Source organism: Echinops telfairi, unplaced genomic scaffold (assembly GCF_000313985.2).
Source record: "Echinops telfairi isolate 266 unplaced genomic scaffold, ASM31398v2 ScPeMD7_3533;HRSCAF=4204_1, whole genome shotgun sequence".
Lineage (NCBI taxonomy): Eukaryota > Metazoa > Chordata > Mammalia > Afrosoricida > Tenrecidae > Echinops > Echinops telfairi.
In genome coordinates, this window is record NW_022107432.1 from 21,911,800 (window position 1) to 21,927,368 (window position 15,569).

Consider the following 15,569-nt stretch of genomic DNA (forward strand, 5'->3'; position numbering starts at 1 on the left):
CGCTTCTGCCCACCCAGCACCCCCACCCCCTCATGCACCTGCAGGGTGCCAGGGCCCAGAGGGGAGTTGGGGTTCGGACCAGCAGGTGGCCCTTCAATCTGCTGTGCACCCCAGGTCTCCAGCCAGGCCCCAGGTTCCCTCTTGACTCTCATGAACCCTTTTCTAGCTACACTGCTAGCCTGGGGGGCACTGCTCTGGGGGCGGGGCTCCCTCCATACCCCTCTTTGCCCCGGGGCCGGCTCGGGGCTCTCCTCACTGAGGTTTTATTTGGGGGGGCTCCCTCCCTCTGTGGTTGGGGAGGGGTCGAGACCCCCCAGGTATGAATACCTTAATGAAAGCAGGGATGAGGGACAAAGGGGCTTAGATCTAATAAATTATTAGCGTTTTAGTGTCCGTGGGGGTGGGGCAGGGTGGGGTGGGGTGACCTCCAGGGCCCCCCCTCACTGGTGGACCTCATTCTCGATGAGGCTGTCCTCGCAAGACTGGAAGTCTGTGTCGGTGAGGCCCTCGTCGGGCGGCATCAGGAGCTCCTCCTCTTGGGAGGAGGTGGACGGGGGCTCGTCCCCCGAGCTCCCGGGACCCCCATCCCCATCCCCTTCTGAGTCCTGCAGCACCTGAGCGATGTATTTCTGAGGGTGGAGAGGAAGAGGGCGTGTGAGGTGGACAGCTGTCCTTCTGCGGTCTACGAGGACGCGACAAGCTGCCCCTCAGCCTTGGCACGGGCACTCACCGCAGACTTGGGGACGGTGGCAACAGCTGGGGGCCGCCCGTTGCTCCTGGGGTCCACCGAGTCCGTCTCTGTGTCCGTGTGTTCGATCTTGAGGGGCCCAGAATGAAGCCGGGAGTGGGCGGCCTCGCCCGCCCCCATTGGGACCCCCACCCCTCCTGCTCCCAGCAGCCTCAGCTCAGGAGCTCCCCACCCCCCACCCCTGCAGCCCTCTGGCTCCTGCCCCCACACCTTGTAGTTGTGGGCACTGAGGTATTTGAAGTGTCCGAAGCAGACATGGCAGAGACAGATGACAATGGTGATGACCAGGACCACGAATGTGAACATAGAGGTGGGGGCTAGGAATCCTGCCGGGGTGGGGGTGGGGGGGGAAAGAGAGGGTGGCAGCTCTTTAGGCTCCGGGACCTCCCAAGCCCCTCCCCACCCTGAGCTTCTATTCTTCTTCTGAATTATCCATTTTAAACATTCCACGTTTTATCCTTTTACATGTTACCGCGGTGTCATCTTAAGTCCGTTCCAATTCATTCGTGATCCTAAAAGATAACGTGCAGTGGCCCCATAGGGTGTCCTAGAGGGTCAGCCTGAGGGGAGCCCCTACTGGGGTCTTTGGTCCCAAGGAAGAGCTAGTGAATTCCTACAGCATGCCTGCCAGGGCACAGCTGGCCCCTTAGCCACTGCCCACTAGCCTGTCGATCTCCATTTTCCTTTATATTTTGCTTCTGTTTGTCGATTCCCTCTTGAATGCCACCCCAACCCTCCCAGAACCTGCCCCTCACCCAGGTCCCTGCCCTGGAACCCCGCCAGGGTGGCCCTGCATGGCCCGTCCCATCTGTTTTCCTGCACCCCCGGCGCGGCCCCTCACCGGTGCGCATGGTGGAGAAGAAGAGCAACCAGAAGAGGCAGAGGATGGGCGCTGCCACCACCTGGTTCACGGCCCCCGAGTGGATCTTCTTGTCCAGCTTGGCCGGCAGGTAGGCGTAGTAGAGGTTGTACCTGTCTGCCAGGTGCTTCAGCAGCATGTACATGAGCCCTGGGGGACAGCCACACAGGCCTAGCCTTGGAACCAGTGCCACTCAACCACTGGCGTCCTGGTCCTTCTGAGGCGGCCAACAGGCCAGGCTCCCTCCTCTGGCCCCAGCGCAGGGGGGCAGGGCACCCCACAGCCGGCAGCCTCACAGAACGTCTGCTTCCTGGGGTCAACCCTCCTCCTCTGCCCTCGCTAGACCTTCTACTGTTCGAAATGCATCCCTTTGGCTCAACCAACCATCTTCTGAAACCTGTATCCGTCTCCCTCCGGCTGTCCCTACACTCAGAAAGCAAAACGTAAGCTCACTGCCATGGGGTCAGTGCTGACCCACTGTGATCCTGTAGGACAGTGTAGAACTGCCCCTGTGGGTTTCCCGGACTGTAACTCTGTACAGGAGTAGACAGCCTTGTCTTTCTCCCACGAGGCAGCTGATGGTTTCGAACAGCTGACCTGATAGTTAGCAGCCCAACACGTAACCCACAGAGGAAGTATAAATTCTGTTCCAATCATGGCAAGGCCCGTTTCCCTAGAAGCTAATAAGGTTTTTGGAGGAAGACTAGGAAATTCACTTGAGAGTCCAGAGTCTTGTATCCCAGAGGGGGGTGTTTAAGGGGTTGGGAACATTACTAGGAACGCAGTTGAAGACTAACTTCACTAACTTCTCCAGACCCCCCAGAGAGGGGTCAGGGCCCAGCCTACTCTGTAATCCAAAGATCTTCTCTGCATATACAGGGCTGCCCAGTGTACGTGTGTGCACCTGTGAAGTGTTATGTTCCTACAGAGGTGAGCTGGTGCCTGGACTATATCCGAGTATATCCAGAGGAGTGGAAACAGTGGGGAATGGGCTGTGTTGGGGTGATTCTTTCCAGGGACCCAGCACACCAGCCTAGTTTTGCCTGCACCCAGCTGGTTCGCCCCTTCCTCCCTGCAGGCTGGGCCCCAGACTGAGCCAGGGACCAGGCGGGAGGCCCGAGGGGCCGGGCTTCCAACCAGGGCCCTGTCCACTCGGGGTGGCCTGCCTGGCTAGTGTGTTGCAGGTGAGGTCCTGGGTCCCCCCGAGCAGGGCCCAGGTCCCGGCGCGGCGGTGCCTACCGAAGGGCACGATGATGGGGCAGGTGATACTGTAGGTCATGACCACCGTGAAGACGCACATCATCCAGGCGTAGGCTGCGCCAAACTGGAACTCGTAGGCCTGATGCTGGGGGGGAGATGGCAGGAGGTGGCTCAGGGTGGGGCCGGGTGCGGGGAGGCAAGGAGGGCCAGAGGGAGTCAGGGGGCGCAGCCACCAGGAAAAGGGCCTGTAGGTTGGGGGAGGGAAGGCAAGCAGGTGGAGGGGCGGGGCTGTGCTGGGAGTGGGCGGGGCGGGGCAGTGCCTACGAGGGGCGGGACTGGTGAGGGGTGGGGGAGCCCAGTGCCTAGGGAGCCCGACCTGGCCCGAGTCCCTTGTTAGCATGCTAGGCTGTTATTGCTGGCAGGGTTATTATCTGTGTTGACCCATCGCTGTCCACGAGGAGAAGCTGAAGCTCCGGGTGGAAAGGGGTGGCCCAGGGCCACAAGCGTCCTGGAAGCTTTACCTGGGTGCCCCAGGTCCCGCCCACCCTGCGCTCCGCGCCCTAGCTGACTGCTGCTGTTCCTGGCCGGGCCCACCAGGGCGCGCTGTGCGGGCCGCCGCTGCCCCAGGCAGCCATACCCGCTTCACGTTGCGCCTCTCGGCGGCCGAGCGCGCCAGGCAGAGCCGGATCATGTACATGAGCAGGCCCGGGATGCGCAGCAGGTCCATGGCGTTGCCGATAAACGCGGAGGCAATGACGTAGTTCACGAAGAAGGCGCCGTTGTCCGGCAGGAACACGCACCTGCGGGCACCAGGTGCTCCAGCACTGGCTGCGCCCCCCCAGGGTGCCTGGCGTCTGCCTGCCCGTCACTGCCACGCCGTGCCCTCACCCCACGTGCCATGCCCCATGTGCGAACCCAGAGACAGACGCAGTGTGCAGAGACAGACGCAGTGTGCAGACACTCCCCAAGCGAGCCCCAAGAATGCTGAGGGAAGACAGGCATGCCCAGAGTGTGAGCCAAGTGTGAGTCCCCCCAGGATTTGTGCCCCCACAAAGACCCAGCAAGCGAGTGCTTGAGACCACTAGGATTGCCACTGGCTAAGACTGGCCAAGTCCTCCCCAGTGAGACTCCCAAACAAACATCCCAGCTGTGTGAGTCTCCAAGCACCCAGAGGGTCCCCCCTTGTTGAGCCCCAACATGAGCCTGTCACCTCCAGAGGATAAGCGTCAGACCATCTTTGGAGCGGTGAGCCCGGGAGACTCAGAAGCTGCTCAGGACACAGCCAGTGTGAGCCCAGGGTTACCAGGGAGGGCTGTGCCCGCACACCCAGCCCCAGTGTGTGGCCCAGCAGCCCCACACGGATCCCAGAGAAGGTGTCCCGTCAAGAAGCCAGTCATGCTTGGGAAAGAGCCCAAGGGGCTCCCAGAACACGTGCCTTATCCGCACCCCAGTGAGCCCCAGAGCCCTCCAGACTCTCCCAGAGTCGTGAGCCCTGGCGCCAACCACAGAGAGCGGCAATGGAGGCTCCAGACACCTTGAAGACACCAGGAGGGTCCCCAAGCCCCTCCCAAAGCGTGAGTTCAGATCCCACCAAAGACTCCTCCCCAAATCCCCGCCGTGGAGATTCCAGAAGCTTCTACAGACTGTAGAAGGTCTGTGAGTGGCACAGACCTCTCAGCAGTCCCTCAAGGGTGGGCTACAAAGTCCCCAAGCTGCCTGGAGGGTGGGCTTGAGCACACAGAGATGGGCCCCGACACCAAGCCCCCGTGCACACTGGGTGCACCTGTGTGTGGCTCTTCCCCAGCTGCGGAGTGAGACGCCCGGTGCTGCCTCCAGGGGTCCTGAGGGTGTCCCCACAGCCATACCCACTGCTGCCATCTGGGGCCCCATCACTTACTCAAATCGAATAGCGGCCTCAGCCAAGAACTTCTTGTCAAAGAGCCAGCGGAAGAAGAGGTCCAGGCTGCAGGGGAGAGAAGTGGCCAGGGAGCTGGAACGGCCGTGCGCAGGGGCGGGGGGACCTCCTAGACACGGGGCGCGGGCCGTGCCCTTCTCCCTGCACCTAGCCACGCCCCCACTCCTCCACGCACCTGCTCAGTCCCAGGGAGGGCAGGAGCAGCACCATGAAGATGAGGAAGGTGTAGCACTTGTGCATGGTTGTCCTGTTCTCCCCGGAGCTGTGGGCAGAGCCAGGTCAGCCCAGACCACGCCAAGTGGGTCCTGGGGTGACAGGGGTGACCCGAGGCAGGATCCTGGGTACCCGTTCCCCGCTTCTTGTGGGATTGCCAGGAGCAGTGGAGTCGGGACTCCACCCGAGGGGCCACGCGGCTGTGGGGGGTGTGGGTGTGTCTCCGTGTGTCGTGTGGTTTTCGGAGGGGGGCGTGTTGTAGACTGTTGTGGGGCGGGGGTGTGAGGCGCCCCAGCGGCGGGGTGTGGGGGAGCTGTGTGTTGTTATGGTTTTGTGGGGGGAGACAGGGGGTCGTGACTGACGGGGGTGGGGGCGCAGGGGGAGCCCGGTGTCACATGAAGAGCCCCGGGGTGAACAACAGAACAGCAGTTAGGGCAGAGCTACGGTGTGCCAGGCACTGACTGCCTACCACAGAACTGCTCCGTAGGCTTCTCAGAAACAAGCCTCACCTATTCCATAAGGAGCAGCCGGTGGGTTCGAACTGCTGACCTAAGGGTTAGTTGCCCCATGTGCACCCTCTACGCCACCAGGGCTCCTTAAGGAGGAGCTCCTGGAGGGGCAAAAGGACCCGGCGAGGGCACCTCTTTCTGTCTCAGTGGGTGGCATGGTGGTTATGCTGGGGCTGCTCCCTACAAGGTCAGCACTTTGAAACCCCAGCCCCTCCTTGGGAGAAAAGATGAGGCTCTCTACTCCCGTAAAAGAGTCACAGTCTTGGAGACTCACAGGGGGGCAGCTGTACCCTGTCTTATCGGGTCACTGCAGACCCCCTGGCAGTGGGTTTGGCTTTCTGGTGTTCTCTCACCCGCTGGCAAGCAGCAGGGCGGGGGTCTGAGCCCAGGCAACCTGGGTCTTCCCAAGGTTTTCCCACAGTGGACCTTTGAACATCGAGGTGCAACAGGGGCCTGCTGTATGGGAGGGGAGGACGGGCAGAGTGTCCCCTCCCCCCTCCTTCCCATTTGGGCTGGGTCTCCAGTCAGACAACTTTTCCTAAGGGGCCGGAGCCCGAGCCTCCAGCTCGGCATTTTTCAAGTGGCGCGATTGATGGAGGACAGAGGGATGAGGCTGGTCTGAGGTCATGAGGCGGAAAAGACTGGCCTGGGTTCCCCCAGTAGGCGTCTCTGTGTTAGTGCCAAGCCAGTTCTGACTCACAGTGGCCAGTGTGTCTGAGGAGAACTGCCCTGTAGGACCCCCTAGGAGGCGACCCTCCAGAAGCAGATGGCCAGGCCTTGTCCCCCAAAGTGACCCTGGGTGGGTCTGAACCACCCACCCCTCGGCTCACCATCGTGCTTAACTGTGTGTGCTACCAGGGCTCCTGGCAGTCTCTGTAGGTGCGTGTGCAAGGCCACTGGGGGAGTTGCCCGGGAGGGGATGGGAGCCCAAGGTGGGTGAGTGGGGTGGGGTTAGACTGAAAGGACCAGGGGCAGGTGGCCGTGGGACCCTCTGGTGCTCCTGCTGGGGAGGGCTGGTGCTGGTATGCAGGGAGTGTGGTGGGGCATGGCCTTACATTGAGGTACTCCACAGGCTTGGTGACGTTGAACTTGTCCATGGTGGTGATGATGATGGCCGGGGTGGTGAGGAAGAAGAGGAGGATGAAGAGGACCACGTTGATGACCAGGCAGCGCAGCCACCAGATGAAGCCTCGGATGGAGAGATGCTCCCTGGGGTGGGGGTGAGGGGGCAGGGGGGACAGGGAGGTGGTCACTCCAGTGCCTGACTGGTCCCCGCCTACCTCCCTGACTACCCCCATGGTTCACGCACCAGTAGATGTTCTGGGGGTCGGGGGCGTAGGACACGGTCCAGTTGGAGATGTGCAGGGACTCGCTGCAGGAGGAGGATCGCGGCTCCCCCCGGCAGGTGCAGCCCTGGCACTTGCACACGTTGAAGTCCTTCAGGATGCTGGGGGGCAGCACCGGTTACTGCTGGCCGGAGACCCCACCATTGCTCCCCGCCCCCAACGCAGGGGGCGGGGTGGCGCACGGGCTGGGGACTCACATGGCTGTGATGGTCTCGTTGTGGAAGGTGACAAAGGCCATGCCAAGAGGTTTCTCGTTCACCTTCTCCTTCTCCCGCTTGTAGTCCTCCCTCAGCTTTTGCTCCAGCTTCGTGTAGTACTCCATGGCCTCCACCTGCAGCGGGGCGGCTCACCTGAGCACACCTGGGCCGGGCCCCATACCGAGGGCTTCATATGGTCTTGGGGAAATGCCGCCCCACTGTGGCGTCGCTGCCGACTCACAGTGACCCCGCGGGACAGGCAGAAGTGCCCCGTGAGTTTCTGAGACGAACGCTTTACGGGAGCAGACAGCCTCGTCTTTCTCTCTTGGAGGCGCTGGTAGTTTTGAACCGCCGACCTTGCGGTCAGCAGACCAGTGTGTAACCACGAAGGAAAACGCCGCTGCCTTTCCATCCCCACCCCCCAGCACCCCAGTGAGGCGGGTGCAATCGGCTCCTGCTGTTGCTGCAAGTGGTCGAGTTGACGGGCCCATGTGTCCCGGGTAGGATTTCCCGTGGGACGTTCTTGGCTGTGCTCCTTACGCAGGCAAATCACTTAGGTTTTGCTCCTGAAGAGCTGCCGGGCAGCAGCAGTAGGGCACTTAACCACCAGGGCATCTTGTCCCTGTTTTCCGGATGAATTGCTGGCGGCACAGAGCAGTTGGGACACTTTCCCAGGCTCACAGAGCTGGCATGGGCAGTACAAGGCTGCCGTGGCTGCCCTACGCTGGTTGGAGGTTGGACACTGGTCACTGCGTGGCCAGCGGGAACCAGAGACTTTATTCCCTCCCTCAGCCCACTGTGTGCTCATGTTCCTGGGGTGATGGGGCAGGGCCACCCTGGGCTCCCTGTGACCGCGGGCCCTGTCGCACATACCTGCTCACAGCCGCGGACCACACAGCAGCAGAGGTGGCCGCAGGGCTTGGGGTTGATCATGGTGGGCACGTTCTCCTTGCTGTGCAGGTTGGTGAAGTAGACCTTTCCCCGCTCGGCCTTCTTCCTGTAGGACCCAAGCCCCCAGTCACCCACCACCCCAGCCAGGAGGCCACCGCGCCCACCTCCTGAGAACAAGCATGCCTGGTTCAGACATGGCACCAAGCCCGCAGGAAGTGTGCCCTACGGTATGCCCTGAATTTCTCCTGCTGGAGTTGAAGAGTCTGTGCTCAGAGGGGGCGGGGTCTTAGGCCTCCTCCTCCGCTTAGAACAAACAGACACCCACCCAGGCTCTGCTCTTGGCAGCGCCAAATGAACAGGCAATCCCACAGGCGGAACTGAATGCTAAAGGTTCTAGGAACTACCTGAGAGGGGAACCAGGTTCCTGGGTGGGGGCTGGCACACCCTCCATCACGGGTTGGGCACCCTGGGAGTCACGCTTCCCACCCATGTGCCCCAGTACCTCTCCGCATCCAGGAACATAAGGCGAGCCACGTTGTAACAGGGGCGGGCTTCCAGAACTGTGCAGTTGGGGTAGGCCTCCCTGGAACACAGCGGCCAATCACTTCCTGCAGGGCCCTGCCTGCCCGACCTGGACATCCACCGGGACCCTCCTCTCCCACCTTCCCACACGCAGGCCTGGTCTGCGTGGTGCCCTTCCTTCTCTGACCAATGAGAGCCCCTGTGAGATTCCCGATGGGGGTGGGGCTGCGTGCCAGGGGGAGCACCCTGGGGACAGTGCACACTGTATGTGGACACACCCGAGTCCGATTCTGCATCTGCTGAGACCTTCGAGGAAAGCTGTCCCCTTAGCCCTGCTCCAGAAGGCCTGACCACAGCCGGGACCAGGCTGACCCCTCTGACCAGCCATCCATCAAGCCCCAGTCAGCAGATGCTCTCTAACCTTGGCTGGTGACCCTGGCCCTTGACCTGAGAGTGATCTCTAACCATGGCCAGAGACTATAACCCTGATCTTGACCTCTAACCCTAACTCAAGACTGGCCCCTCACTCTGACTTGAGATTTATCCCAGTTTTACTGTGAGTCTGACCCACATCTCTGACCAGACTGTCCCTGCATGTGCCCTCCCCCAAAAGCAACAAATGCCAAGGGTCCCACCCCCACCCCCACCTCACCGCTACTGAGTCTGTTCTGATGCACAGCGACCTTATAGGGCAGAGTAGAACTGCCCCTGTGGGTTTCTGAGACTGTCGCTCAACAGGAGTAGAAAGCCCAATGTTTCTTTTGTGGAGTAGCTGATAGGCTTGAAGTGCTGACCTTGTGGTTGGTAACCCAATGCATAACCACCACGCCAGGGCTCCTTCTACACCCCATACATTCCAGTGTGGATTCCCCTACAAGGTTCGTGGGTGCACTGTAATCACAGACCACCTGCTGAAATTGACCGGGGTCATGAGTCCCAAGGGGCCAACGGTCTCGTTGGTCTTGGTCTCCTGGTTTGAAGCACACAGTAGGTGTGCAGCAGCCAGGTATGAATACAGGTAGGCCAAAGTATTGGGTCTTTGCTCAAAGGTCACTCCCGTCGGAGCCCATGCCCTGCCTACCCTTTCTGACCCTTCCTGGACACCATCACCTGTCCCTGCTGCTGTGCTTCTTAGTGCCCACTCCTGCTTTCCACAGCATCTGGTCCTAGTTCGCCTGTTCACCGTTTGTAGGTGCCTGTCCCCCATGAAACTGTAAGCATGGGGGGGGGTCTGGGCCTTGTCTGGATTGTTTAGTGCTCTGTCCCCGGTGGGCACATAGCAGGTGCACTGATGGACGTCTACGACTAAACAGATAGATGGCACAAACTGGCAGCCGGGCCCAATGTCCTCCGATTCTGAGCACCCGCTGCAGGTGATGCTGGCCCCGCCGCCCCCCGTCATGGCCTGACCCCCACGTTCCTGTATGCTGACTGAGGGTTGGCTCAGTCTGTTCTGAGGACAGGAGCATCGCAGGGCCAGCACACGGAACACGTGCTGCACACATGTGCCTTCCTCCACCAACACTGATCACACACGGACCCTCCGTCCTCCTCAGCATGGGGCTGGAAGCAGATCCTAACCAGTCCAACAGGTCCTGACTGGTGGGGGGGTCGGGGGGTGGGCAGGGGGCAAGGGAGCATTTGGGGACAGCACTATGATCCAAGACTCTGGCGGACCTCAGTACAGTCAGTGGCTGGGTCAGGTCAGCTGCCAGGAGCTCTCTGTGGGAGCCTGTGACAACCCCCCCCCCTCACCTGATGACCTTCATCATGATCCCTGACCTCCGACGGGCCGATCTTGACCAGTGCCTGGCCAGGCTCCTGAAGCTGACCACCACACTGTGAACCCTTTGAAAATCTCAAGCTCTTGAGGAAGCTGGCCAAGTGAGCAGGAAGTATGCGGGAGGGGGGGGATCCCCAGTCCTGCACAGGCCATGTCCCCATGTCCCCACAGCGGGTCCTTCCTTTCTGACGTCCCTGTGCCCCTGCCCCCATGAACTCTGCCCCACGGGTGAGCAGGTGAGTCCTGCCCAGCCCCTCCTGGCTCCTCCCCTTCTCTAGTTTCTGACCATCTTACTGAGCTTGGTGTGGAGTCCACTCCCTCCTAAGTCAGATGCCCCAGACAGAAGAGAACCTCTGGGAAGCCGCAGCCCAGCTTCTCCCCAAAGACCCCAGGACAATGTCTCCAGTCCGGACGGGAACGCACACCACACAGGACCCACAGACCCCGAGGCCCCAGCCGGGGCTCCATTTCACTCTAGGGCAGCGGTTCTCAACCTTCCTAATGCCGTGACCCTTTCATACCGCTCCTCATGGGGTGGCGACCCCCAACCATAACATTATTTTTGTTGCTACTTCATCACTGTCATTTTGATGCTATTATACACCGGGCGACCCCTGTGAAAGGGTTGCTCGACCCCCAAGTTGAGAACCACTGCTCTAGGGGCACGAGGAGGCCAGAAACATTTCTAGTTTTTTCTCCTGCTCTTCTGGGAGCCTCCCACTCAGTCCAGGTGCTAGACCCCTCTGGAGTCAGAGAGGGGCCCCCTTTGTCCAACCCCTGCCTGCCCCTGCAAGGTGAGGAGTATGAGGGTAGCATTGACGGGGAGGTGTGAGGAAGCAGCTGCAGGGGTGGGCCTGGGGGGGGGGGGGGCAGTTTGACTCACTCAAAGTGCTTCTTGATCTTTTCCGACTCTGCGTATTTGGAGATTCCGTTGATGAAGAGAGTCCGCTTCACCTGTGGGTGGAGGTAGAGGGTCTGCAGGGATTCCCCAGGCTGCAGGGAGGGGCTGTGTTTGGGGCGATGGGAGCAGGGTGAGCAGAGGAACTGGCAGGGGTGGGAGCAGGTCTTAGGGATCAGCCTGCTCCCAGGGGAAGCCAGGGGAAGGAAGAGCCTTCTAGGAGAAATCAGGCAGCGAGCTTCATGCAGGAGCGCTTTGGTTCTCTTGACAGGAGTCCCTTCCTGTGAGGGGGGTCTGCCACGGAGCAGCCTTCAGAGAAGGGGAGGGAAGCAGCGCTCCCTCCATCAGCCTTGGCTGCTGCTTCCTGAGGGCCACTTCAGCTCAGCCTTCCCGACAGCCTGAGCACAGTCTTGGGGGACCCCCTCGGCAGAGGGGAACCCACCACGGCAGCTGAGCCAGGAGGCACACCTGGCTGGCGGAACTCGCCAGGGGGCCAGAGGCTGGAGGTGGGGGTTGGGTGAGGTGGTGGGGGACCCCCTATTCACCAGGTCGTCCTCCTTGTAGCGCATCTTGGAGGTGTGTCTCCGCATGCTGTAGACTGTGAGCAGCAGGTACAGGAAGGCGAAGGAGGTGTGCAGCCATAGTAGGTTGTTCCTGGGGGATGGGCATGGGGGTTCAGGGAGCCCACGGGAGCCACTGGTCCTGCACATACCATCAGCTGCCCCTCAACTTCCTGGTGATTAGGCCCCTCCACTGGCAGCAGTCTGCAGGTTCTATGCCTCTGCCCTCCAGCCCAGCACCCAAGAGTGCTCCATCCTCACTAGTCTACCTGCTGGCTACTCTGCCCTCCGGCTGCCCCCCTGCCAGCCCGACAGACCCCTCTTCTTTATGGGGCCACTCTGGGGACCCTCTTCAGGGGTCTACCCATTCTACCTTCACCCCAGACCCTCAGGGACCCACAGCTTCTTTGCAGATCCAGCCCCCAATCCCTTCTTTAGGGTCCAGACTTCTGGCCACAGACCAGTTTTCCCCAACCTTACCCTGATTTCAGGTTGGCAATAGTGGTCCTCCCAAAGCTGTAGGCATTGTTCTCTAGGGGGTGGGGAAAAGCAGCATGGGCTCAGGGCATGTCCACTCCCCTGCCCCAGCCCCGACCCCCTACGCAGTCCTCGCTGACCCAGCAGGTCTCCTGAGAAGTTGACGGGCAGCACGATGCCCACAGAGAGGACGCCCACGACCACCAGCAGGCCGATGATGTGCCGCTGGAAGGACAGGTAGTGCACCGCGTCGCCCCCACACTTGTCCCGGATCTCGTCGTCCCTGGGGACAGCGGGGCAGGTTGTGGGCCGGGCAAGGGAGGGGCCACCACTCCCCTGCCCTTACCCGCCCCCAGACCCACGCCCCTGCCCATCTGGCAGCAGTATGGGGTTTATGAAATGGAAACTCTTAGTCCCGTTTCCTGGGAGAGTGAGGAGAGAGGGGAGGGCTAGAAGGTGAAGGCAAGGGATTGGAGCGAGGGAAGGAGAGAGAGACTGAAGACAGAGAAAGAATGATGGGGGTGAGAAGGAGAGAAGAGAAAGGTTTGATGGGGGACGAGGAGGAGGAAGTGGGGAAGTAGGATGAGGTCTGGGGAAACAGCAGCACTCCATGGGTGCTGGGTGGGCCGTGTATGGCGAGGCCCAGGGCACGGGGGTGGGCCCTGGGGGCTAGGGGGAGTGGTTGGTGGGGGTGCTGACCTGTCCAAGCTTCCTGCCTCTCTCAGCGCTCACTGCCTGCCTGCTGGACTCTGGCTTGGCCTCCTGAGTTCTGCCTGCTTGGCTCTGCTCCTGCCTGCGGTTGCTGGCTGCCTCCAGTCTGACTGCTGCACTCCGCACCCCCCACTCGCCCCGCCACTGGCTGCACCAGGAGGCTCTGGGTCTGGGGGCTCCAGTCCCTCCTCTCAAGGGGGCCAGGGGGCAGAGAAAGATGAGGGGAGAGGTCCCCACCCCCACCCCCGACGTGGGGGTCACAGAAGCGACTGGGGGGGCAAGGGAGCGTTCGGGCACAGCACAGGCCAGGGGAGGGGGTGGATGGACGCAGGCCTTGGCCTCCTGGCCTGGGGAAGAGGGTGCCGGGCTGCCTAGGAGCACTAAGGCCCTCAGAGCCTCTGGCTCCCGGTCTTGTGGGAGCTGACGGGCCTGGAGTTTTGTCCTGTGTGTCCCTGCACTTACTTTATCCTGAAGATGGCTGTCAGCCAGGAACAGAAACCCTGGGGGGGACAGAGGACTGTCAGCCTGAGCCCCCAGCCTGCCCACTTGGAATGCCCCTCCCCGAGTCCCACCCACCCATTCACAGTGACTCCCAGGCACAGAACACCCCTGCTTCCCCACCCCCACCCCCCACCAAACCACACCCCATGAGTGAGCCTGTGGTGGGCAGGGGGAGGGAGGGAGGAGAGGGCAGGTTCCAGGTTTCAAGAAAAAAAAGGACCAATGCCAAGGTGGGTTATTCACCTGGAAACCCCCATGTTTCAGGCATCGGACGCTACAAATACCCTGGGGGGCAGCAGAGGCTGAAACAAGTGCTGTAGCTTGCTGGGAGGGGTGGGAGTGGGCAGGGTGTGGACTTCTCAGTAGGGTAGGGGGCCCAGATCTCCAGAACCTGAGAGAGTGGGCCAGGCTCTCCAAATCCCTGCCATCTATTCTCTAGGTCACTGGGAAGGGACTGCTCCAGGGGTTCCTAAGACCTGTACTTTTCTGCCTTTCAGCCCCCAGGCCTGCCTCAGGCAGGGGAGCAGGGTGGGGGGGGCGCGGGGAGAGAGAACTCCCTCCCCACCCCCAGTCTCCCACCATCAGAAGGCCAGTCTGAGCACAGGCTGGGGAGAAAGGTGTCGTCCAGCCATATGGCAGGACTTTGGCTGCGCCAGGACACCACTAGAGGCCTCTGGCTGGCACTGGCAGGGGACTGCTTTAGCTGTGTCATTTACCGGCAGGAGTCCCACCCAGGAAGCCGGCCACCATTGGCTGGGACTGTTCAGGGAGCCGCAGGGGCCCCAGGCTCCCCTGGACTAACCCAGCCACCCCGGCTCTAAGGAATCAAGTTCTAAGCAGGGCTCCCACCACAAAGAATGTTGGGAGGACCAGAGAGGTAGCACAATATGCAGGGTGCACCATGAAAGGGTGGGATGGGCTGTTGTGACCACCACATACAGACCAATCCACAAGTGGGCCAACTGGCCCCACACAAGTCAGGGCCATGGGCTCTCACGCCTTCTGACGACTCCACGGAGCCTGTACGTTTTGCTCAGCATGGGCGGACAGACCCTTAGTATTTCTAAAACCATGGGGGAAAAGGTGCCCTTAGGATTAATCAAAGGAGCCCCAATGGCACTGAGCTGCTAACCCGAAGGTCAGCAGTTTGAAACCACCAGCTGCTCCAAGGGAGAAAAACGAGGCTTTCTGCTCCCGTGAAGTGAGTGTGGGAAACCACAGGAGCGGCTCCTACCCTGTCCTACAAGGTCCCTATGAGTTGTCATCGACTCGGTGGCAGTGAGTTGAACATCCATCCAAGGACCCCTGGTGGCCCACCAGGTTGAGCGCTTGCTTACTTGGCTGCTAATGGCAGCGCTGACGGAGTGAACCCACCGGGCTGGGAGGGACTTGCAGGCAACTGCAAGCAGAGCCAGTGGAAGGGGTCAGGCTGGAGCCTGCCCCGGACTGTGGCAGGGGGTTTGGGTTTCCCAGGAGCTAAGCCACGCGAGTTGGGATGCTGTGATGTACGGGACATGAATCGGGAGCTCCGGGCCTGGCTGGCTGCCCTGTGTGAAGGAGAGGGCCAGGCCGGCCTCCCTGACTCCCTGGCCCGGCAGCTTAAGGGGGTATGGAGGGCACTCACATTGTCCCTTTGGTCAAAGTCGACGGAGCTGGAGACAGAGGTGAGCCGCTCATACCGGTCGTGACTGTCCCCGTGCATAGCTGAGGCCACACTGGGGGTGGGGAGAGGAGAGAGCGGAGGCCCACTGAGTATATGAGCCCTTGTATGGGGGGATGCAGTGGGGAGGCCCCCACTCTACCTCCAGGGACAGAGAAAGGCACAGAAAGCGCAGAGGCTGAAGCAGGGAGGAATACATGCCCTCTACCCTGCTCCCTTCCAACTTCCCTTGCCCTTCAGGGAGACCTGGGACCCAACACCTGCAGCCTTAAGGCAGGCAGGTAGGAAGGCATCTTCAAGGGCTTGCTGCCTGTGGTGGGTGAAGCAGGAATGCTAAGAGGCCCTGCAGTTCCGGGGTTGACCATCAGGGGGCACAGCAGAAAAGAGTATGCAAAGTGGAGGCAGGTGGTGGTGGTGATGGGGCGGGGGCGGGACTGAGAACCCTGGAGATGTTGGGGCAGAAAGGGGCTGGAGGGGGTCTGCAGGGTGGGCTGCTAGCCTCCCTCCTCCTCAACTCCAGGGGTTGTTCAACTCCAGCTCTGGTCCTACAGACAAAGACCACCACATGACACAGTTCGG

The 15,569-nt window shown here is 61.1% G+C and overlaps 1 protein-coding gene across 1 annotated transcript in view; it reads right to left on the reverse strand.

The window, feature by feature from the left end:
- Positions 1-6: 6 nt before the first annotated feature.
- The window catches only part of TMEM63B (transmembrane protein 63B), an 18,763-nt gene continuing 3,200 nt past the window's right edge, over positions 7-15,569 (reverse strand). The window contains exons 5-24 of the mRNA XM_045294762.1: positions 15,237-15,433; positions 14,955-15,045; positions 13,292-13,329; positions 12,259-12,401; positions 12,122-12,173; positions 11,627-11,735; positions 11,067-11,137; positions 8,381-8,461; positions 7,861-7,984; positions 6,988-7,121; positions 6,754-6,891; positions 6,500-6,653; positions 4,898-4,995; positions 4,705-4,770; positions 3,445-3,607; positions 2,847-2,952; positions 1,590-1,757; positions 959-1,074; positions 731-817; positions 7-629 (exon numbers count right to left, since the gene is read on the reverse strand). Coding sequence (XP_045150697.1) covers positions 441-629; positions 731-817; positions 959-1,074; positions 1,590-1,757; positions 2,847-2,952; positions 3,445-3,607; positions 4,705-4,770; positions 4,898-4,995; positions 6,500-6,653; positions 6,754-6,891; positions 6,988-7,121; positions 7,861-7,984; positions 8,381-8,461; positions 11,067-11,137; positions 11,627-11,735; positions 12,122-12,173; positions 12,259-12,401; positions 13,292-13,329; positions 14,955-15,045; positions 15,237-15,433 — 2,325 coding nt within the window. The 3' untranslated portion in view covers positions 7-440. The remainder of the gene's footprint in view (positions 630-730; positions 818-958; positions 1,075-1,589; positions 1,758-2,846; positions 2,953-3,444; positions 3,608-4,704; positions 4,771-4,897; positions 4,996-6,499; positions 6,654-6,753; positions 6,892-6,987; positions 7,122-7,860; positions 7,985-8,380; positions 8,462-11,066; positions 11,138-11,626; positions 11,736-12,121; positions 12,174-12,258; positions 12,402-13,291; positions 13,330-14,954; positions 15,046-15,236; positions 15,434-15,569) is intronic.